The sequence below is a fragment of the Gymnogyps californianus genome, chromosome 4, assembly GCF_018139145.2.
Source record: "Gymnogyps californianus isolate 813 chromosome 4, ASM1813914v2, whole genome shotgun sequence".
Classification (NCBI taxonomy): Eukaryota; Metazoa; Chordata; class Aves; order Accipitriformes; family Cathartidae; genus Gymnogyps; species Gymnogyps californianus.
Window position 1 is genome coordinate 2,723,811 of NC_059474.1, and position 22,836 is coordinate 2,746,646.

The 22,836-nt window shown below is 46.5% G+C and overlaps 1 protein-coding gene across 1 annotated transcript in view; it reads left to right on the top strand.

The window, feature by feature from the left end:
- Positions 1–22,836, top strand: part of SLC4A11 (solute carrier family 4 member 11) — a 140,797-nt gene that overhangs the window by 42,395 nt on the left and 75,566 nt on the right. The window contains 1 exon segment of the mRNA XM_050895679.1: positions 20,079–20,129. Within this exon segment, the coding sequence (XP_050751636.1) occupies positions 20,079–20,129 (51 nt within the window).

A 22,836-nucleotide genomic window follows, 5' to 3' on the forward strand; every position in this document is an offset into this window, starting at 1 on the left:
CTAGTGTTTCTTTCTGGCGTCCAAACTCTTGCAGTCTCCAATGCGAGCCCACCAGAAAAATCACAGTCTTGGCAAAAGCGTCCTATTAAAAAGCAAATATACCTGGTATCCCTCCCTGGCTTGGAGGAAACCCAAGTATCTTTTTGCTCAGATACATGGCTGATCCTGCTGGACCAGGCAATCAGGTCCTGTATGATCTGGTTGTGAAGGCAAGCAAAAATCCAGTTCCTGCTGGTTTCTAGCCACAAACCAGCCTAGGTACAAAGAGCTCCTTAAGGCCAATCAGTCAGTCAATACGAAATAACTTGCTAAGAGAGGATAATGAACGTCTGCCTTGAAGAGAGGTTGTCTTTATGCACAAAGGTAGTAACCTGCTGGAGGGGAATACTCAGATGAGGCTCCTCCAGAAGCTGAAGGGCTCGGGGTAGGGTGTAACTCCTGCTCCTTGGATCCAGCTCCCTCGGGGTGGCTGTGCTTGGCTGGGCCAGTGGCGACTGCTTGCAAAAAGCAGGTCTGGAGACACTGGGATAGACCAGATAGCGCCAGACAGAAGGTATCCGATGTCTTCTCTGGTGCCTGGCATCATAGCAGATAAGCTGATACCTTCCAGAAAGCTATACTGGTGGTGGGGCTAATATTTCTAGCAAGGGACACCTACTGCTATAATAATTCTTCATCATGATAGGGAAGTATGGTTTGGTTCAACGTATAAAAGGAAATCAATATGGGGCCCAATTTTCCACCGTTAGCTGTGCGCTCATAGGGTGTAGGTCTTGAAGGAATCCTACAGACCCCTGCAGGAGACTTGTACAAAATACAGCCCTGCAAAGTCGTCCTTGCATGCTCTCATGTGTATTCTTCTGGTGGTCGTCTTCTAGGAGGAGCTGGTAAGGTCACCACTTGGGAGACTGGGCTCCCAATCACCTGATGTAACTGGATAATGTGTTCAGTTTGTGCAAGGAGTTAAATGTTGTATTAAATGTGTATGGTTTAAACCATTAAAACAACTATTAACTTCTGCAATGTGTGTATCTTCCAAACCAACATAATTGGATTAAAACCAGATCTCCCCGTTCTTCCTGTGATGATTTCTGGGTGGGAATGGGTTTCTTTTGTGAGCTGAAGGAGATGGCACTTAGTATTTGAAACTGGAAAATGACTTGATTCCTTGGAATTAATCTAGGTGCTAAATAAGCATAAATGCTTTTTTCTCCAGTATTTGCTGGATCTATACAATAGCTTACACCTTCAAATTTTGGCAGGGGGTTTCCCACTTCCAGTTGAAGTGGTGTCAAATGGTTTTCCAGGTGGTTTTTTTTCTGGATGTGGTTTGCTGATTTAGAGGATGGGGAAGGCTCGCTGGGGATATGCTGCCTTGAGACCAAGATCTGTAGCAATCAAAAGCTAAGATGTCTTTAAGATTTCTTTAAACCTGCTTTATCCCTCATTTCTGAATTTCCCAAATAGCTTGCTGCAGCTGGATCAGCTCAGGCCCTTCTGGAGGAAGGAAAGATTGGGAAATGGAGAAACAAAACAGTCCGAGCCCAGCCTTTATGGTAGTATAGCTGTTTATCCTAATATGATACTGTGTACACACTGGAGGCGATGCAAATGTCCTCTTACCAGTCTCTAATTGCTACCTTGCTTTTATTTCAGCAGAGGAGTGTTAAGCTTCATTCACCGCTTCCTCAACTGCTTTGTGTTCAGTGCTCCTGGTGTTGGCACCTCCCTCCTTCTGGGGAGAGTGATTTGAGCAGGGAGGCAAAAAAACACCAAGGCTTGCTCAGGTTGTGAGCAAACAAGGTAGCAGTGGTTGGGGAAAACTCACCAAAAGCAGCAAATTTTGGAAGAACTTAAGAAATGTGCCTTTTCTTCCTTAAAGCAAAGGCTGCAGGTTGGGGAGCATCACTCATCACCTGTTTTTAAAAACGTTGTTGTTGTTGCTGCCTGGTTTTGTAAAGAAGCTCGAGGTACATCACTGTGCTGTGCCCCAGGGATTCATTTTGAATCCCAGCTGGCTGCTTTTGACTCAAGTGTGCCTGTGCCAGGTTATTTCACGGGAAGTTTTGAAGGGGTAGAGAAAACCAGTCCGGATGATGGGACCCTGTGGTGTACATCAGCATCCTTTATTGGAAAAGCAAGATTTGTCAGCGAGATGCTTTTTCCCAGCTCTGAAGTCATTAGCAGCATCTCACCTGCTAATGCTTCTAGTAGCCTTGCATCCCTAGAAAAGTGCAAACCGATTTATTTTTTTTTTTTTAGTTGAAGTGACAAGGCTCAATACAGGAGGGGTGTGGGGGAGAACTGACTTTAAATCTTCCCTTTTGAGTGCACTTGGGGCTGTGCCGAGGGGCCGGAGCCGGGGTGCCCCGAGGGCCTGGGCCGGACCCGGTGCGATGGGCACGGGCTGCGGGAGGGCGCTAGGACCCGGGCAGGGGTGTGACACCGCGCCGTCCCTTCCCCTTCCAGCCCGCTCTCCTGCACCGCGAGTTTATCTTAACTATTTTTTTTTTTAAGGCTGAGCTGTCTTTTTTTTTTTGGGGGGGGGGGGGGGGGGCGAGGTAAATAAATAAGTAAATAGAAACTCCTCGAAACCACAAGAAAGCCCGAAAAGTGTCGAGATGGTGAAGACGGGATGAGAGGAAAAAGCGAGGCAGCCATGGCAGCGAGACGGGTGTTTCACCTCCAGCCATGCGGTGAGAGGCAAAGCTGGCAGGAGCCCCGGGGGGGGGGGGCACAAGTGCGATGAGTTTTGCCGGCAGCTTGCGGGGTGTCCCGTGTCGTCCCCCCCCCTCCCTTTTACCCCAGCTTTGCCTTTTGCAGCAGCGGGAGGGGTCGGGGCTGGCGATGGGATGCGATGAGGAGGGTGGTCTGGAGGGGATGGGGATGTATCCTGCTTTCCCTTCTTGGAAGGGTGCGGGGCGGGGGGGGGGGGCAGAAATGTGGGAAATCTTCGGTTTGCATCATTGCTCAAGACTTTTTGTTCAGGAGCCTGTTGTTGTCTGCGGGGAGGTGGTGACACCCCCCCAAATCTTGGGCTCCTTGGGCAGCAACGGGATGTTCCAGCCCAGGGAGCACAGATGCGGTGTGAAAGAAATACCAGGGGATACAGGAGCAATGTAAACTTCGTGGCTTGTTGTTCTGGGGGTGTTTGTTTTTTTTTTTTCCCCCCTTCTGGTACTTGTTTATACCTAACTAGGGGAGGAGGGCACGATGTGGTGTTTAGCTCTGCTCTGGCGCTTTGCTTGCGGATGCGGTTGTCTGACTTCATGTTGGTAACGGTGTAAAAGCCGCAATAAAAAGGAGGTGGGGGGGAAAAGGTGCAACTATATGGCTCAAGCTGAACTGGTGTAAAGGGCTTGGGCAGTCGTGTGCATTGGCAAAAACCCCGGCGATGTAGGTTTTTTGAAAGGCGGGGAGAGGGTGGGTTTAAACACGCTTCGAAATGCACTTTGTGATTTATGCTAAACTTTAAAAGTTATTTTCTGAAGTGCCTCCCCCCAGCCTTACCAAAGGAAGCACTTCCTTAATCAGCATGGCTGCGTTAGCGGTGGTTTGACACTAAATTAAATGACAGGGACTTGGGTTCGTGTAGGAAAGTTTTTTGTTCTGGAGTAAAAGCAACTGTAGGTGGCACAACAGCTTTGCCTGCAAAGCAGCGAGCGGGAGGCTGGTCCTCAAACTTCTCTTGAGGATCTTTTCTCGGGGAGGATTGTGCCTTTTTTTCCCCCCTCCCAGTTTAATGAAAAAGTTTTGCTTCAGATCTGATGTTCTTCCTCAAAGCTTTCTTCTGCGCTGTTTTTCATGTCCAGGACTCATTCTTCCTCTTGAGACCTGATGGCGTGGACTGGCAGTCCATCAGCAATATGCATGCGAACACTCTACTGGGAACATAAAACTTTTTTTCCCAAGCTGTTGCAATGTGCAGTGTTTGCAGGACTTCTCACGTGGGTTTTCACGAGGTGTGAACCTAGCTTTGTCCCTCCTTTGCAGAGTTACTGCCCCTCAAACGCCGTAGCTGAAGCACGGGATAAACTGCTTGACCTACGGCTGGATAAATCCAGTGGTATTTCAGCCTTCTCACCTGGGTTGCTGTTGTTGGTTTTGTGGCTGGTGGTTTTTTTTTTGGAGGCTGGAAGGAAGCAGTGATGCAACACTTTAGTCCTGTCTACACTGCGACCTCAGTCATTGCTACCACCCCTGTGAGCCGCGCGTCGCCGTTTCCCTGCTATAATGGAGACGCGTTGGCTAATCCATCTCAGCCAGAGCCCTCTAGTTTTGAAATATCTGTGGCTTTCGTACAGTTGCCACTCTGTAAGAATTATGTACCGCAGAGGAAGTTACTCTCCGGCTCTCGTGGTGTTCCTTGGCAATTGGAATGCTTCGGCTTGTTGAAATGAATGCAGCTAGAAATAGGAGTTGGGCTTTTAAATGGAGCGCTTGCTTGACTCCCCCAGTGGCATAAGAGATCTGTATGTAAATTTGTGGTGCCCCGACTTTCTAGTAAAGCTGTAGTAAATCATTTAAGGCTGTTGTAACAGTTGTTAAAGCAAGCTTTATTTTTATATTGAGTCAATGTGAAAACAAAGATGTATTGGTTTTAAAAGCAAAAGGATCTGAAACGGAGGCTTTCTATACTGTTTCAAAAAAAGAAGTGTCAGTGAAAAGTTTGATATTTCTTGCAGAAAGGAGCTTGAGCTTAGCTACAAAGTTGGATTTTAGTCTAGAGTTATCAGACTTAGCCTGGTGCTGTTTTACTTGCCTGTATAAGATGAAAACCTCAAACCTTGCCCTTGCAGAACTGCAGTGGTGCACCGCGTATGTACTTTATGCCTAAAGACAGGTGCTAAATCACATTACTGGGGGAAAGCTGTTGTGAGTAATTCTAATATTGTGCTGTGATTTAGGTGTCTCTGGGAAGCCACAGTGATCGCTATCCAAAAGCTTTTTATTGCTGTAGTTTGGGTGGCACTTGAGTTACCTCTTCCTAAGGCAAAACCACTGAGCTGCATCTTCGTAATGCAAAACCACTTCTAGAAAAGTCCCGTTTCCTTATGCAGGATTTCTCCTGGGAGTAAACAACTCTCTGGGACACTTTAATGACTCATCATCATGAAACTGTCATCTACTGTCTAAATATGCAAATTACTGCCAAGCACACCAGCAGATATCCAGCATATGTTAAATCCAAGCTACCTTTTGCTGCTAGCAGCAGCTGAGGCACGGCGTGGTGCCGTCGCTGCCAAAGAGGGTTAAGGAGTCCGCTGTGAAGGATGCAAGCGCAGTAAGGTTTTAAAAACTGGGAATGCTGAGGCAATTCCTTGAAGTTCATCCTAATTTGAGTCTGAGCAGTGTTTTGTGATCACGAAGTCTGTAAAGCAGCTTCTTGAGGAGTTTGTGCTGGGACCTGGTGAAACTAAAAAACTCTTTTTTTAATGTAATATAACTTTATGATTGAGTATAAGCTCCCCATAAAGCCTTTCTGCAGAGCACGGTGACATGCTGGCCCAGAGCAGAGCACTGCAGGCTTCTGCATCTGTCAGTGCTGGCTTTGATATCAAAGCGCTTAGCTGTCACTTATAACTCCATGGGTTTTTCTATTCCCCCTTTCTAAATTCATTGCTGGCTCTGACTTGCAATTAAAAAAAAAAGGGGCAGTACGAAGGGCTTCAATCTAACTCTGTTGTTACTGAAGAAGGGTCTGCAAGCTCTGGACCCGTGGGAGCTGTGATTTGAGTAGGGCACAGAGGGAAGAGTCCAGTTTCAGTCCTCATAAATGCCCTTGTGAGAAACTGCAAGAAGATGGGGAGAAAAGCATGAGAACCTGATACAAGCCACTGGAGTGGGTAACACTGACTTTGTACTTGTGTTGAGCAGGAACTTTCTTCCCCATGGGTGCTTTTTAGCTCTCTAGGTTTGAAGGACCTGATGCAAACCGCAGCACTGGGGCTTGTGGGGGGCTGTGGCCGCCCTGGGCGCATCCCTGCAGCCATACCATGGTGGGGATGGATGGAGACTAGTGATAATGTAATGTGGGCTGTGGCGGGGGGAAAACTCGGATTTGAAGCTGGTGGAGAGGTGATTTCAGCTGGTCGGTGCTTGGAGCTGGGCAGCCTTTGTCTCAAGATGCTGTGGGTGGGTTTTGAAGAGCGAAGATGATGGAGTGAGTTATTGCTGGGTGCTACCCACTCATGGGGGCAGATAAGGTGTGGAAAATTAGGAGGATGGGGCAATCTGGGGGCTGAGGATGAGGTGGCCTTCCTCCCCTTTTGGTGTTGGGGCAGGTACTGGCACCCTGCAGTGGTGGGAGCTGCCACTTGGGCTCACCCCCCTGGGGAAAAAACACCCCACGGGGCACAGTGTTGGACATGGGGTTTATTCTCCTCTTCCTCTCGCCCGCTGCCATCTCCTTCTCCGGGAGTTAAACGCCTCTTCCCTCTGCTCCGAGCCTAATTGCGTCCCCAGGGTTTAACACGCGTGTGTTTGTTTTATTCAACGTGTTGGCTGTTCCCACCGGAACAGGCTGATTTTTTTAGGGATTGGGCTTTTTTTTTTTGCTTATTGTGCACAACGAGCTACTGCACAAGATATTCGTTGGAGTTGGGGGGGGGGTGGGGGGGGAGGAATTGTAGTAATGCCAATACTTCTTGAATATTATAAACCTGGCTTATCAGCCCGACGCAGAGCTGGAATTTGTCTCTTCCTGTGCTGCATCTCTGCTTTCTGAGAGGGGCGTTTAAATACAGGCTGGAGACGCAGCCTTTCCAGTGTGCTCTGCTGGGCTGTGACAGCAGCAGCGGGGCTGCTTGAGTGGCTTTTTTTTTTTTCTTGCACTAATTCCTCTCCAAAAAGGAACTTCTCGGGGAGAAGGCTCTGAGACTGCATGTCCCAACAGTACCCGCTGAAGGAGGTGAAGGGAGACGCGGTTTGCTTCGTACCTGGTTCTCCTCTCTTCTCCGTCCTAATGGAGCCGGCTTCTTTTTGCTACCCCCGGCTCACCTTTCTCCGCTCGCCCTACGGCCAGTTCGGGGCGAGCGCTGGCTCTTCGCAGGATTTGGCCCCGTGGCCGCAACGTTTGGTGACGCAGAGGTGGACTGGGCCGGTGGACGGTGCGTGACCGAGGATGAAAGGGTTGGGGACTGGAGAGGGGGTGGTATGGGGTAGCAGAGAAGCCCACTGAAATTTGGGGGGGCTTTGGAGATGGTGGGTGAGGAGGGAGGCAACGCAGGCGGGACTTGGTGGATGCATTGGCATGGTTGTGTTGATGCGCTCTCCTCTCGGACCTCTCCTGGTGGTGCTTGCTTGGCCGCTGTCATCTCCACCAGAAAGAGCAGCTTTGGTCCCTGCTACACCCTTGTGCCCGGGCAGGCTGGCTAGGGCGAGCTGATAAACAACCTTGGCACAGAAAAAAATAAAAATAGAAACTGATCTTAGCCAGTCTTTTGTTTCATAAGCTCGTTCACTTGCTGAAATGAATCCGGCACTGTTTGAAACCTGAAATACCTGCTGGAGGCTAGGCGGGCTCGTTTCACCTTTAGGGTTGTGATGCTGTCAACTCTGTCCTTTCAGCTGTTATTAAAGGTATCAGGTGTGGGTATAGGGGAAGGTATTAAGATCCTCTATTGCAGACTTGTCTCGCAAGGAGGTACCTTAAAAGTATCAGCTTGGTTCAAAATTTTACACGTTGCTTTCCTGCAAAGAATCTATAAGGGGAAACTCAGTAAATCCTCCTGTTTTAGGAGCTGAGCTCTGCTGTAAGTGCTGATCCCAAGGACAGGAGTCTTGACTTTCTGTAACACTTCCTTGGGGAAGGTATCGGGCTTGATGAGATGAGGTCCTGAGCAGCCTGATTTAGCTTTGAAGGTGGTCCTGCCTGGAGCAAGGAGTGGGGCTGGAGACCTCCAAGGGTCTCTTCCACCCTCAAATGCTTTATGAACCAGGGTATACTTTCCTTTACATCTTATGAACAGTCTGAATATGATGCACCTTACCTGGAAAAGCTCGTCAGGTGGCATGCAAAAAAAAAAAAAATGGAGGAGACTGGATGAGCAGTCTCGGCAGAGAAAATGCGTAGGAGGTGTTTAAAAACATGCATTGCCTGTGGTTTCGTGCAGCGGAAACAAGTCTGCAGCGCAGGGACTGAAAACGGGGGTATGTGGCTCTGACTGAATCCCTCTGCTAAAAGCGATGCCTCTTCCCGAGCCGTGCCCTGCCTCGCCTTGCTTTGCGCTGGGAAACGTTTGCTGCCTCCTGGTAAATATGATCCCTGGGAAATTCTTACTGAAGTCACCGTAACTGTCAGAGTTACTGTAGGGGAGTGACCCAGTCTTGTCAGCATTTGGATAACTCACTGTTTATTTCTGTCTTATTTTTTTAGGGTTCTGCCTTTTCTAAGGCTGACTTGATGTTGCTTTGGGGAGTTAGGTTTTTTCTTTTTTTTTTTGCTAGCATAGACCATTCCTCTGGGCTTTAAATATCCAGCTGGGGGAAACTTGGCTTATTGTTATGAAAATCTCGAATTGTAAGGAAAGTGAAGCAGTAGAATGGGGGGGGAGAGGATGTGGCATCTTCCCTCCAAAGCTTTTTAGGCACTGCACAGTCGAGCGCTGGGCAGACAGGCTTGGACCTAAGTCTCCTTGAAATAGGTGAGCTCCCTTCAGCTCTATTTTCTGCAACTTGCTGTTAGAACACAGACTTATCGCCCTGTTTCTCATCCCCTTATGCAGGCTTCTCACTGAATGTGTGCGTTAACCCTTGCACTGCTGCTGCCCATGCAGCTGAACTGTCACGCTGGGTAGTGTGGAAAAAACCATCAGAGCCCAGCCCAGCAATTAGGCAGGCACCGCGCTCACGGAGTACAGCAGCTATATCTTTAAGAAATTTGCTATATCTACTTCTCAGCAGCAGGTTTTTTTCCTTCCCTCTCTTCTTCCTGCATCTTCACATCCTCTTGTTTTCCCTGTACTTGTAAGGTACAGTATCTTCTCACTTCAGTTGAGCCTTGCTGCCACAAAGCTTTTTTTTTAAGGAGGCACAGGGGCTTTCTCCGTACAGCATCCAGCAAAAACCACCGGCTCCGAAGCGCAGGGTCACTTTAATTGTTCTATTTTTTTTTTCCTCCTTGCTACCAGAGGCAAATAGCTCCGAGAGGCAGTGGGATCTGGGTGGCTGGAGGAGACAACCCAAAGCCCAGCCTTGGCCGGGGCTGCGGTGGCATGCGGAGCGGTGCTTCGCAGGCGTGAAGTTAGCGGCTCGCCGGCATCGCCTGCTCGGGTTGGGAGAGCTGGGGTTGGAGGTGCCCATCTGGGAGCTAATGGGTCGCACTCTCACTCCACCCATTCGCCGCTCGCCAATTGGAAGTGAGGGAGAAAGATGCTCTGGATGGATTAATATTGGAGCCATTGAAAAAGCACGAGCCATTGCCGCCTCAGCCACCTGAGCAAGTGGCGTTTGGGAACAAGTGTGGGGGAGCAGCCAGGAGGGGAAGCGGAGGCTGTTTGAACAGCATCTCTATTAAAGAAGTAGTGCAGGTAAGTTGTGGTCTTAAAAAAAAAAAAAAAACCAAAACAAATCCAAACTGAAGCACTACTGTTGCTGGGCGATGCATTTGGACAGGAAATCTAGAAAACCAGCTCTGCCAGCTCTTTAATTATTTAATTCACTAAAGTAAGGCAGTACTTGATATATTTTCAATGGGCTTTGCTGCTTAGTGATGGTATCTATTGCCTGTGCCGGAAGTCTCTGTGCTGTTGTGTTTAAGGATGGAGAATACCTTTTGAATTCAATTTACATTAACCAGAGTGCTGTCTTTCAGGGTTTGAATTTAGTTTCAAGATATGCATGGGGAGATAAGCACAAGGATCTTACCTGTTCTAGTTTTTCTCCAATTAATGCTAAAACATCCTAACAGCCTGTCTGTGAGGCTTTACATACTGATGTTTCACGTGGGGAAAGTGCAATGCTGAGTGAAAACAAAATGCATGTATATAATCTAAAATGCTAGCAAGCATCATCCCTGTTGCTGTAGCCATGGAAGCCATGTAGACGAACCATAAACAATGTCCTAATGAATAACCACTCTATCATGGATTGTCAGTCTGCAATTATTTCACTATTGGACTGCCGGGGCATTTTTATTTTGGGTTGATGATGGACAGCAAAATCAGATCTGGTGCTGCTGCCTCTCCCTCCCCCCCCCCCCCCCCGCCTGTTTTTGTTGTTGTCACTGTTGCTGTTTCGTGGCTCCTAGACATAGAAACTGTATGGGGTGATTTGTGGTATCCTGCCAAGCCTGTTGTGGTTTGAAATCCCTGTTTCTGGGGGGATGGCTGAGGCTGCGGAGGGCAGCTGGGCTGCCATTTGGGTATCCTTTGGACTGTTTTCACTTTTAATGTCGGGGGGGGGACTTTTCTTTCTGTGTCTTCCTCTAACCACAACTGAAAATGTGTTTGGTCATCAGGTGGCTGGGTTCACTGCTCTACTTCTGTGTCTTTCTATGTTTCCAGTACAGATCTTGGTTTTGACCTAACTTCTGGTTTTGTGTGAATTGGAGCTGGTCTCCTGTTCTATCCAGATGCCTTCCGGAGGGTTGTGGTGGGAAGGGGTGCAGGAATAACTTTGCTGCAGAAGCTTGGCCCAGCCACTGCTGCCTCTTTAGCAGCTGTTTTCATTTCTGGTGGCTATGAGACAGGGGATAAAAACTTTATAGAAATGCACTTTGTTCCAAAACATGATCCTGGTACCCTGGGGGGATGCTGGAGTGTGAAACTGGTGGTGTGGAGCATCTCTTTCACTTAACCCTGAAGAAGAGGTCTTATAGCTAGTAGTTTACACCTTGCTGCTGCTTAATTTTTACAGTATTTAACACAGTTGAACCACTGCAGGGAACAGCTCCCTTCCTCTGAATAGCCCCAAGCAAGTGAAATGTTGATAGACTGTCTCTTAACCATTTTTGCATGTTTTACACAGTACCACTGCAGATAAGTGGCAGGTGGTGGCCTCTGGAAGATCTGCCTGTACAAGGAAAACACTTCAGCAAAGAAAGATCTCAGGCACCTTTCTGAATCCACATTCAATCCTGACCAAGATTTGGGGCCAGTATCTTTTTTTTTTCCCCTTGATTAAGAGTTACGAGTTTTTGATAGGGCCCTGCAAGTGAAAGAGCTGTCTGAAAAGCTGTCAGTAAGAGTTAATGCTTTCTAAATTATTTAAATGTTTCAGGAAAAGTCTGCTGAAAAGCCTCAACTGGTCTGTTCTTGGGCCTTTGCCAGCTTGTGGGATCTCTGGAGGTATTTGCTTTTGCTCCTCTCCATGTAGCGCTTATGCAAGAAATCCTTGCAAGTCTTAAATCATTTTTGTAGAGGGCCCAACAAAATGAAACCTCCCCCTTCAACTCGGGGGGGGGGGAAAGGCAAATAGCCCAAACTCTCTGTCTGCCAGCCAAATCCCAAAGTGTCGCTGTTCCCCTGCTTCTCGGCTTGCCCTGCTCACCTACGAAATGCTGGCCAAGAAACCCGGCGGCGGAGGAAAAGATATCCCGTTAGCAAAGCAGCTGCATGGCTCTCGGTTTACAGGGTCGCTTTGCCTTGCGGCTCACCTCTGGGAGGCACCCTTGGATATTAATTGCTCTGGTGGGCTAAATTGTGATGAGTCAACCTGGACAGCCTGGTGCTGCTGGTAAATCCAAGCACTGCTGACACCAACCTTTAGTGTGCATGAGGGTTTTTTTTGGGGGGGGGGCATCTCTGGTAGTGGTCACTGCTGCAGCAAGTGATCTTTTCTTAGATGGTTTTATTGCGATGGGTGTTCTGGAAGAAGGTAGGGAAGGGGATGAAGAAGGGGAATTGTTCAGTGCAGTGAGGAAAATGCGTTGAAAGCAGACATGTCTGATCCCTGAGCTTGTGTGTGGGTGTGTGTTTGCCTGGGAGTGAGCAGGCAGGAGGATGCTCCCTGCTTTATCCTTTCAATATGATGCTTTCTATTTTCACAGCCAGCGCCTGTGAAAATTAGTTCTGGGGTTTCGTTTACCAGAGTGACTGTGGCATGATTTAAGACCTCCTCACACCATTTCACTTCATCAGAAGAATATCCAGCTCCTTGCATATTATCCCTGATTCGATACTTAGTGCCTGCTGAGCTGTGAAGCTATAAAGTTGTGTTTTCTGCCTGGATCGGGACTGGCATGCCGGGGTGGTCACACTGTGGTGGAGGACACTGTTCAGGTAGATCCACGGAGCAAAGCTTTATGTCCAAGTGACCGTGGGATAGCCTAGGAGATGTCAGAGGGCTGGTGTCTTGTCCTCCAAAAATCAGAGAAATGGGATACTTCCCAGGGGTGTTACAGATGTTTATTTTTGGTAATCCAGACTTCTTAGTCCTAAAAAGGGGAATTTTGAGGAAATGAAACCCTTGTGGGGAGCAAAGAGGTGGTGAAAATCCTTTAGGGATACTTCTTCTAGTAGGGGGCAGGGGAGACAAGCAATGCATCTATGCAGTTCTGTGGCAAGAGAAGTGTGTTAAACATGCATAACTTTTTAAAAAGTGCTCTTTACTAACAGAAACATCCTCTCCTGTAAGGATTGCTAGAGGACTTGGCCGTGTCTACACGTAAGGAGGGCAAAGCTTGTGTCCCTGCAGGTCTGAGTCTCTTGGCTAAAGCAGCAATTTGCCGTTGGACTGGGCTACTTAAAAGCACCTTCCTCCTTGGTGTCTGCTCTGGCCAACACTTCATCATCTTCTAAAAGCTTACCAAGCTGAAGGGGTTTGGAGTAGATTTAAATCTTCCTGGGTCATGGCTGTCTTCTAGACTGTTTTCAAGACCTCAGAAGTTGATTTCTAGTAGGTGTTTGCACACAGACGATGTTTTAATCGACCCATTTAGGTAAAGGTCTCCAACAAAAATGCCTGCTTTATTACAAAGTGGTGCCAATGCCTGCTGGTGTACCGTACTGCTGCCTGCATTAAACCTCTGGGCATGCTATGTGGGGATGAGTCCCTCATCCATCCTTCAGTGTCTGGCTGTGTTTTTCAAAGGCTTGACAGCTTCATGGAGGAGGAGGATAAGCAGAGAAGAAAAGTGGGGGGGGGAGCAGTGCAGAAGGGGAACGTAGACAGAGGGGAGTCTGCCCTTCCCGTGAGGACTGGCTGGAGTGTGCCCTTAGGCTGTCACCATGATGACTGATACGCTGCTAACTCTTTAATCTTCAAATAGTGCTGTAGACAGCAGTATTAGGAAGATATTTAGACATTTGTGATGGGCATGTGGATATAATTGGGGGGAGGAGGAACAGAGCTGGTCCTTTGTGGAGCTGGGTAGCTTGTCATGGGGCTGTGCTTAGGCCTTCTGTGGAGCTTGCCACTGAGATGAATAAAGGATAAGTTGAGGAGGGATAGGGCTCTGGTGTGCCTTGTGAAAGAAGGGTTTATCGCCCTCAGCTGCTGCAGGGGATGAAATGTGGATGGATGTGTGTCTGCACTGAGAAGGCATGTGTGGGGCTTGCAGGGGGAGCGAGGCTGTAAAGCTGCAGTGAAGAAGAGTCCTTTAGTTGATCTTGACTCTTATCCTTTCAAGGGAAAATTCCCTGGAACATAGCAGTGCTGATACTTCCCATTAAATGACTTACAAAAGGTCTTTTTACCCCTCTCGAGTTTTTTCTATTATGTTTTGCTTTGCCTTTATCAATGCAAACTGGTGCATTGATCTACTGGTGCAAAGGTCTACGTTTGGGCTTGCCACCGGCAGCTGTGCTCATACACCGTATCTACCGGGCATTTTCCTGCCCAAGTATTAACAAGCATGCCTTTACTCATCTTACACTTCCTTGAATTACAGTGATCGGTTTTGAAACCCAGACTTGTGTGGTCTGTTTTTTTTCTTTTGTGTCAAACCTCTCAAGGTGTAGAGAAAAACAAGTAAAATATCAAGCTCTTGTCCTGTATGTCAATTGTTACTGCCTGGAAGAGCAGTATAGGGGCGTGCTTCTCATCTGACTGTGCCAGTATGAGCTGTGCTTTCACCAGTGTTTTCCAGTTGAAGTATGCTGGGCTGGGGGAAGGGATCAGCTGCTTAAGGTGTAGATAGAAATGAGAAGTGGTAACTTAAGGCAAAATAGCTTTTTGCATGCTGCTGTCCATTCATTCTTGCTGACTTGGATGGCTTTAAATAATTTGCAACAAATGTCTCCACCAGGAGACCTCACTGCTTGGTTCTTCCCTGAAAAATGCCAAAATCTCATGTTTTGAGGGCACAAGTGATGCTCTGTGGGAGAATCCTGCAATATTGATATATTTGGAACTGATCAGCTAGTCAGTGTGATCAGATCTGCTGCCTGTCAAGCTCTTCTTTTTTCTGTGGTGATGCAGTTGCGTTACGAAAGGAGTTTGAGGCTTCGTCATCCTCCTGCTGTTGAGCTCTTGCTGCATACAGAGACTTTTTTTTTCTTAAACTCTCAATTGCAGGCTCCTTTCAGTCAATGCTTCACATAATTAAAAAAATAAGTCCTCTCCTGCAGGTTTCCCCTTGGGATATTATTCCTTGTGTGTGTGGTTTTTCTCTTAAGTCTGTCTGGTTTTCTGCTGACTTTGGGTGGAGGAGGGGAGCAGCAGCATTTGGTTATTAGGTATCTGAAGCACATAAATGGTGGCTCTCCCCCTGCCCCAAATTGCATGAAACCTGGGTGCAGCTCCCTGGTCACTTGTGCAGCTGTGGACTCCCTTGTCCTGTGACATTAATTCATGGTGGGGTGAAGAGAAAAAAGTAGTAGTGAGCTCAGAGTTTAATATTGAACACCAGGTCTGGTGGAGCCTTGGACAGGGGGTAGCTTTGTCATCTTCCCCCAGACCTAAGCCTTAGGTGAGAAAACACATTGTTCAAGCTGGACTTGGCCCCGAATCTGTTTGAAGTAGTGCAACTAACTGCAATGTTCCCCATCGTGCAGGGAAGCTGGTGCCCAGCTATTTAATGGTAGTGATGGACACTTTTAGCATTGACTGACAAACTTCTGGAAGTCAGCTTGAAGTGGCCAAAACCTTGCTTCAAAGCTAAAGCTCCACATGTCTTCTGGAAAGTTGATTTCTTTCCAGATAACTGGACAGTTCAGTCTGTCATGCTGAGAATTGGTAATTCCTCCTGGGAGGAAACAGGGAAAGTCTAAAGGCTTTTTCAGCTGAACCAAGTGATTTTTTGCTGTGACTTCTTGCTCAGAGGCTCAAGTGTTTTGCTTTATCAACTTTAAGGCAAGACATTGCATGTGCTGATGAGTTTCAGAAATGTCCTCCGAGCTCCAGCAAAACAATGTTGAAGAAGGTGGTGGAAACTGGGATATTGGAGCACACCCTGAGTAAAAGATGATGAAGGTACCTAATGTTTTCTGATCAGTACTTATGGGGTGACTAAATGCTCCAGATATACAGGCTGCCTGTGTTCAGAGACAACTCAAAAGCAGCCAGTATTAAAGGGCCTGTAAATGGAAAAAAGTACCTTTCCAGTAACCCTTTCAAAATGGTGTTGTCTCAAATAAACTCCAATTAAATATCAAGACACTAGAACTTCGAGAGATTTACTGGAGGGAGGTCATAAAAGCCAAAGTCTGTAGAAAGCTTTTGAGAGCTATGTTTTGCTTCAATATAAGGCTTGTGCTGCAGAGGGCTGTTTACTTGGAAGATGCCAGCAGCAGAACATTGTAATTGAGTTACCGAAGTATCCAGAGAATGTGTTTTTATTTGTAATCCACTAATATTGCAAGGCTCAAGAGAACTTATTTACTAATCTTAAAACAAGAGAGTTAAAAATGGGTTATTAGATCTGAGACACGTTTCCCACAGGAATTTAATAATGGAGGATGGCATGGTAGGGTTTTGTCTGTTTTTGTTGTTAAATGTAAAAATGGTAAGAATGTAAGAAATCAGGAAGTATACCTGCTTCTTGTCTGATACTTCCCACTGCGGATCATCTGATTCATCTTAGTTCTAAGACTAAGCACCTTAAACTACAGCAAACTTGACTGTTAAGAACTCCATATTACCTCCCCCGTGGTGGCTCTTGGAGTCACTGCAGTTGCTTCAAGTCAAAGGGCAGCAGCTTGCTTCTGAAATCTTAAGCTGTATCCCTGAGTCGAGAGAAATAGGCTTTGTTTTCCATTTTGCAGCACTTCAGTGCTTCAGCTCTTCACTTTTACCTTTGAATTCAACACTCATAAAGGGATGAGAAACTAGTCAGAAGCTTTCCTTTGAAAAAGGAACGAAGCGGTGACACTCAATGCCTGTCCAATTTAGTCTCATCTAGTAGACATCACTGTAGGGAATAAGGTGGGGTGGCAGTAGAAACTTATTTGCTGGAGTAAATTAACTCTTAAAAATGAAGAGCACTGCTTAAATTGTCCAAAGAGCTACACTACGTGCTTTTTGGCCGATAGTGGAAGATGGCATCTCGTTCTGCCTTTGGACAGGGAGAGCAATTGGAGAGTCTGGTTGTCCTTGTAGGTGTTGGCTGAGAAAGCAGAGCCTGGAGAGTGAGGACATGCACCTCTTGGTGAGAGATACTAGAGGCAGGAGGTGAATTGCTCTGTTGTGTACCTCAGCTCCTTGGGGTAATGCTTTCCAGCTTTGTCTCTAGAAGCCTGACCTTATGTCTTGCAGAAATTGCTTTGCTTGGATTTTTTTAATTGCTGAAGTCTCTGAAAGAAAACCTGGGGGGAAGGAACTAGCAATGTGGGTTTGGTGGATCTGAGGGAAGCAGTGTGCTGGTGTGGAGAGGGGGAACTCCCACCCTGTGGTAAAGTGCTCCCCAGACTGTAGGTCTTGTCATCCAGCCTGCAAAGGCTAGTGCAGGGGCTGATTTATACTTCATGGAAACATTTCTGCAACTTCAGGCAAACCCTGGAGCATTGTAATGTTGATCTTTAATGTATTTGGAGACTCGTATTCCTGCCCAGGCTTCCCTAAGCTAAACACTTGCATCGATTACTGCAGTGTTTTATAACTGCCCCTTGGTTGAGCTCTTTGAAATTAAAAGTGGAGGTGAGATGGGGAGAGGAAATGCAGGCTGGGGTGTGTGTGTGTGCCAGGCTGTGGGTATGTACCTTATTGCTAGAGAAAAGAGGACTCTGCCTTGCTGTCAGTTCCGCACAACTTGAACCCATTGCTCCTGTCTTCAGCAAAACATGACTAAGGAGCTGAGACCTTGGATATTAAAATCCCGTAAGCCTTGTGAAAGGAGAGGTATGTGGAGCCTGCTGAAATGTTTGCCTTGCTGACTGCTACTGAGCATGCACTTGAGCACAGTCTAGCTGGCCTTGTCCTTAGCTAGCATCCCATAAACATACGCTATGCTTGCTTGTGCTAAACTGATTAGGGAATTATGGGGAGAAGAGGGCTGATGTGTAAGGAGGAAAGATATTAATCGCCCTCTCCTACAAATCTGTCATCTTTGTTGTGCTCAGTTAAAAAGTTAGGTGGATGCTGCTTTCTCTAGATTCTCGGAGATGCAGGTGATGTAGCCCCAATTTACCCTTCCTACCTCCACTTCTGCTAATGCGTTGACCTTTAAGCTAGTCCCATAGCTCCCTGCGTGTGTCTGGACTTGGTGTAAACACCCCATCACCTTTTACCTCCTGGGCATGTTACACACCGTTCCTGATGTTAATGTGTGTAGCCCCTTCCGTGGGGGTTGTAACAACTTTTCAAAAGGCTGTTTTGAAGTCTGAATCCCGCTGGTGCTATGGGACAGCGTTACGTAGGGAGAAGACAAATTACCAGGGCTGGACTTCAGCCAGGACATAGTAGGGTGAACGCCTGACTTTTTTTTTCCCAAACGTGCCATTGCATCTTTAATTACAAGGTTAAGACCTCTGTTTTATGACTAATCTGAAAAAACAGCACCTCCAACATAATTGCCTGAGCATGTTGCCTAGGGGACTGTTGCTCATTAGTGACTCAGAGGAACGAGTGCCACCTAATGAAATGGCACTGCCTGCTGTAATACCTCAGCCTTGCCCTTTTCATGCCTAGTCCAAGCAGCGACCAAACCAGAGTCTCCCATAAAGGTGTGATGTCAGCCCAGGCAATGCTGCAGTTAAAAGGTATTTCTAATGAAGAAACCAACTGTGTTGGGTCAACTCTGAATTCCTGTTCACTAGGCATTATCAACCCATAGAAATAGGTGTGTTCAGTTAAAGAAAAAGCAAACAGTGTCTCATTTTGCCTAGTGAAGGATGAACATGTTGCTTCAGGCTCCCTCAGAAGGCATAATAGAAAAGAGAAATTGATGTGCCGTCCTGGTGGGAATGTCAGTTCCTTGAGTAATCCATCTGCCTAGGCGTATTTTGTTTGTTTCTCTGAAATACGTAAATGCAATCATTACACAATAAGAGCCTCTTTAAAAACTTTCCTTTGATCATTAGCATGTTAATCAGTCTGGATGGATCTTCTCCTTCCCTTCCAGGTGGAGGGAAACAATTGACTCGTGTAATGGGTGCCCCTTGGCCACGGTGCGTTTGTTCCTCCGACCCATTGTTCTGGGATGAACTTGGAACATTGTGTTTCTCTCTTGGACCAGACACTTGAATTGCCCTCGGGTTTGTGTGGTTTTTTTTAATGGTCATCAGGGTGTCCTTCCAGGAACCTGTGCAGCCAAATGCTGTCTGCACCGAAAGGTCTGAGCCACGCTGAGCTGTGACAAGTGTTAGGGCTGGAAGGTGCTGCCGTCAGTGGTGTGACTTGTATCCGTCTGGCACACAAAGGCTCCCCGTGGACCAGGATGAATTATGATGCTTGAAAAAGTGGCACACTGTAAAGGGGGGGGGGGGGGGGGAAGGCATGTAACCTGTAAGCCAAAAGTTATGGGGTAGAGAAAGGGTCTTTGGGAAACAGTCTCATACCTCAAACGAAAAGCAGGAAGCCTAATCTGTAGAACAATAAAGCAGGCAAAACCTCTTTCCTTGTTGGCCCAAATTCATCCCAGGCTTGCGTAGGTAATGTTTGATTAGCCTAATGAAGTGGGGAAAGACAGAGCAAATCTATTCCTCTTTCTGATTGCATTTTGGCTGGGAAGAAGCATGGAAAGAGGCAGCACCTAGTAACAGCTTTCTGAGGGGCTGCTTGGGTGACTCTTGCTCAGGCTTGAAATAAAGAGCTCTGTTAGCTCACTGTAAAAAGGGGCATGCACCTGTACAGAAAAGCTGGTGCTTCTAGCCCACACAGTCTGAACTGTCAAATACTGTTAGTATTAAAAACAGCCAGGCTGGGCTTGGGTACTAGATTTGGATCGCACCTGAAAGCAGGTGCTCTTCTGCTGTTTGAGCATCTCTTCGCATGGTAAATGCCCAGTTTGCCAGTAGTTAATTGCAGAACTAACTCACTAGCAAATAAAGTATGTTCCATAATGAATCATGGGGATTTGGTCCTGGTGCTGCTGTGTTTGTGGGTTTGCTCTTGGTCAGTGTCGTTTCCCATTTGTGGCTTCCTCATGAGACCCCGTTCATGCAGATGGTGTTTGCTGCAGGACCCCAGCTCAGGAAGCGGGCCAAGGAAGGCTACAGTGTTCTGGTGCTTATCTTCAAGTGCCAAGCACTGTTTTGGGATATCCTAATGATTAGGAGCAGCAGCATAGGATGTGAAATCCTGTTCTCATCTAAACTAAGTTGTTTTTTCTAAATTAAACTGGTTCTTTTTATCTGAGCGTAAGCTACAATGTGGACTTCATTATGGCTTGTATTTTTTATAAAAAGCTTTGTAGATGCTTAGCTTGTATTATTTTTGGATGCACTTCTTCAGGTTTGATAGGTCACTGAGGTGATCATGCTTGTCCTGATCTTTAGTCTTGCTGTTTTGTGGTCCCAGCCCAGGATGTCTGAGATGGCTTAACTTTCTTCAAGCAGTGACTGTGACTGTATAGGATACTCTGGTAAATTTTAAAGTCAATAAATAAAAGGTTAAAGTTGCCACATTCGGGAAAATCTGATGCCTGCAGTATTTTCGGACTGGGTTTCTGCTGTAATCCAGGCTTACAGTGAGTTTAGCAGTAAGGTGAAGACGTTCAGCATCTTGATGATTCTTATGTTTCCTTTTTTCTGTCTTTTTAGAGTCTCCTCCAGCAGCGATGTCAAGAAATGGATACTTCTTTGAAGAGAGTGGCAAGTATTATTTGACTTCTTTGTGCATAGTATTGCCTTATTGGAGGGAGAGCTGCACTACAGGGCTAGCTGAGAACTTGAAACGGGTGACACAGAATCCATTTAGCTTAAGCAGCATGAGAAGACAGTCTTGCATGGTGGTTGTGTAATCTTGTACTGGAAGCAGACTCTGTGTTTTTAAATCCTGTAGATGTTCTAGATGTTCTAGATATTCAAAGCAGCAAATAATCATCTTCACGTTGTCATCAGTGACTATTCCGGGTGGCTCCTTGTTTTTCAAGTTCTTTCATGATGTTTTCCTGTAATACGGGCTGGCAGGTGTATTTGCTTGTCTTTTTCTGGAGTGGAGATCGTGTGTAGGTGTCAGATCCCTTTGGAGACATCCTGCCAAAGCATCAGGCAAATGTTGGATGGCTCTGGTAAATGCATCTTTTAGTGCAAGGTGCTCTCTAAGATTTTTTTTTCTTTGAAGCAAGACTAAGTTGTGGCGTTTGGAAACTTGTATCATCTGCGTCAACAAAGGTGGCTGGGCTCTCAGAGATACTGTACTGATAAAGGGCCGAAATATCGTACAACCAAACTTGAAGTGCAGTGAAGTCCCAACTTCTGTACTAGTTTTGGAGAAACAGCGTGTGTGGGGATTGTTATGGAGAGATCATCTTGAGAGTTCAACTCAAGACCAGCCTCTTCAGGATGTAGTCTCTAAGGGCCTGGGACTTCTTGCCCTTGAGAAGGTGTAGTGCTTGGAGTATTCAGGACTTCCAAACGGTGAGAGCAGAAGACTAGAATGCTCCGGTTATTTAGGCCTGTAGATGCTTGTAGTTGTCACAAGGCTCATCTTTCTTGTTCCAGGGGGCCAAGTCTTAGATTAACATCTGGGAAGGGGAAGCTGAATGTCTGCCAGATGTCAGCTGCAGTAGATCTAGCATTGCTATTGACAGTGCTTCCTTTGGCACTGGCTCACTTGCCTTCTCTGAAAGCGTTATATGGATCCAATTTCTAGCAGTAAAAGGATGAAACTGGAAACAAGTACTCATTTCTAGTAAGAGGTCTTTTCTAAAGGCTGGGTTGAGTTGCAGAAGGGCAGAAATTAATGCCTGACCTCAGGGAGGTTTTCTGAGGGCATGTGGGGCATGAGGTCTGGGTAGCCCTGCTCCTACCTTCCCTGGCTTGCTTGTGGCCCCTTGGGATGTGGTTGGTGCTTTCTTGAGGACTGGGAATGTAAGAGGGTGATCCAGGTTGGGATCTGGAGAGATGACTAAGCCTCCAGCTTTCCAGCTGAGAGCAGTGCAAGGGCTGGGGGAGAAATGCTGCTGTATGATTTGGAGGAAGGACAAAGGCGGCTGTCTTCTGGAGCCACCTACTTCATCCCAAGCCCGCCTGCCACAGGAAACGCAAGCACAGCTGTCTGTCCTAGTATCTTATGTGGAAAAGCTCTACATGCCTCCTTCCAGGACACAATGTCTTGTCTTCCTCAAACTGCCCAAACAAACAAAAAAGCAGATCTCTGGATGTTTTTTAGAGCGCATGTTTGTAGTTGTGGCATTCCCTGTGTGAAGCTCTCATATGAGATATGCAACTTGGTGCCATGGCAGTGAGCATTTATTTCTGCCCTATTTGTGTTATTACTCAGCTTCCTCCTTTGTCTTGAGGAGACGGCACCTTAGAGCTACCATTAAGGACTTCATGAAACTGTGTATGCTTCTTTCCTGTTATGCTTCTGTATGTTTTGGGGGAAGGAGGGAAGGTTGCTTGCAAGTTCCTCTTCAGCCTGCATGCGGTATTGAATGCTGTATTAATTGTGATCGAAAATACAGTGGATTTCTTGGTTATTTCACGCTCAAATCTGCTGTCATTCTTATTCCTCATTACAAACTGACCTTTTTTAAAAGTTCAGTTGCTGTTGAGTGATGAGTCACCTTCTACTGCCTGATTTAACTGAGGCTTGTGTTTTCTGCACAGAATATATGGACAGCACATCTCAGGGGTTGTCAGTGTGAATATTCACATCCCTCTGCAAGGCAGTGCTTTGGTGCTCTGTGTACAGAAGTTTCATGCACTCAGATTCTTGAAGGCTTACCCAAAAACTTAATCTCGGGGCTAGAGGAAACCACAGAGAAAGAAGTTACCTTTTCACATAGTTTCAGAACTGCTTGTTTTGAAATGGAGCTACGTAATCACTAAGCTGTTTCTTGGCACCACTTGTTTGGATCTGCTAGTCCATTATGGAGACCAAGAGATGCTCTTGCCCCACCTTTAAACTAAAAAACCCAGTTCCCTAAGCTGTGCGTTGGAGGGGGGCAAAGAAAAAAAATAAACCTCTTCCTTTGATTCCCTTAGCACTTTACGTTTTCCCCTTTCTCGGTAGAGAAACATCTTTTGATACTATTGCTCTTTGCACAGTTGAGCTTTTTCCTTATCGCCTCCTGAGATCTTGCATATACATATGGTTTTCTGTATCCTTAGTAATTAGGATGTTTTTGTTTCTGACAATATCTGAGGCTCTGTTCAGAGACTGTGTCTGTCTTTGCTAGCTAACTTTTTTTCTTAGCCTTGTGTTCTCAATAGCAGCTGCAGCAATGTTAAAACTTAAAAGTTGAGCTTCAGTTTTAGTTTAAACCATTGTAGTGAGGGTAATCTTGGCTGCAGCACCAAAGCAGTGCTTTGTAAGAATCTCCTGGATATTTACTGTTCATAAAAACTCACT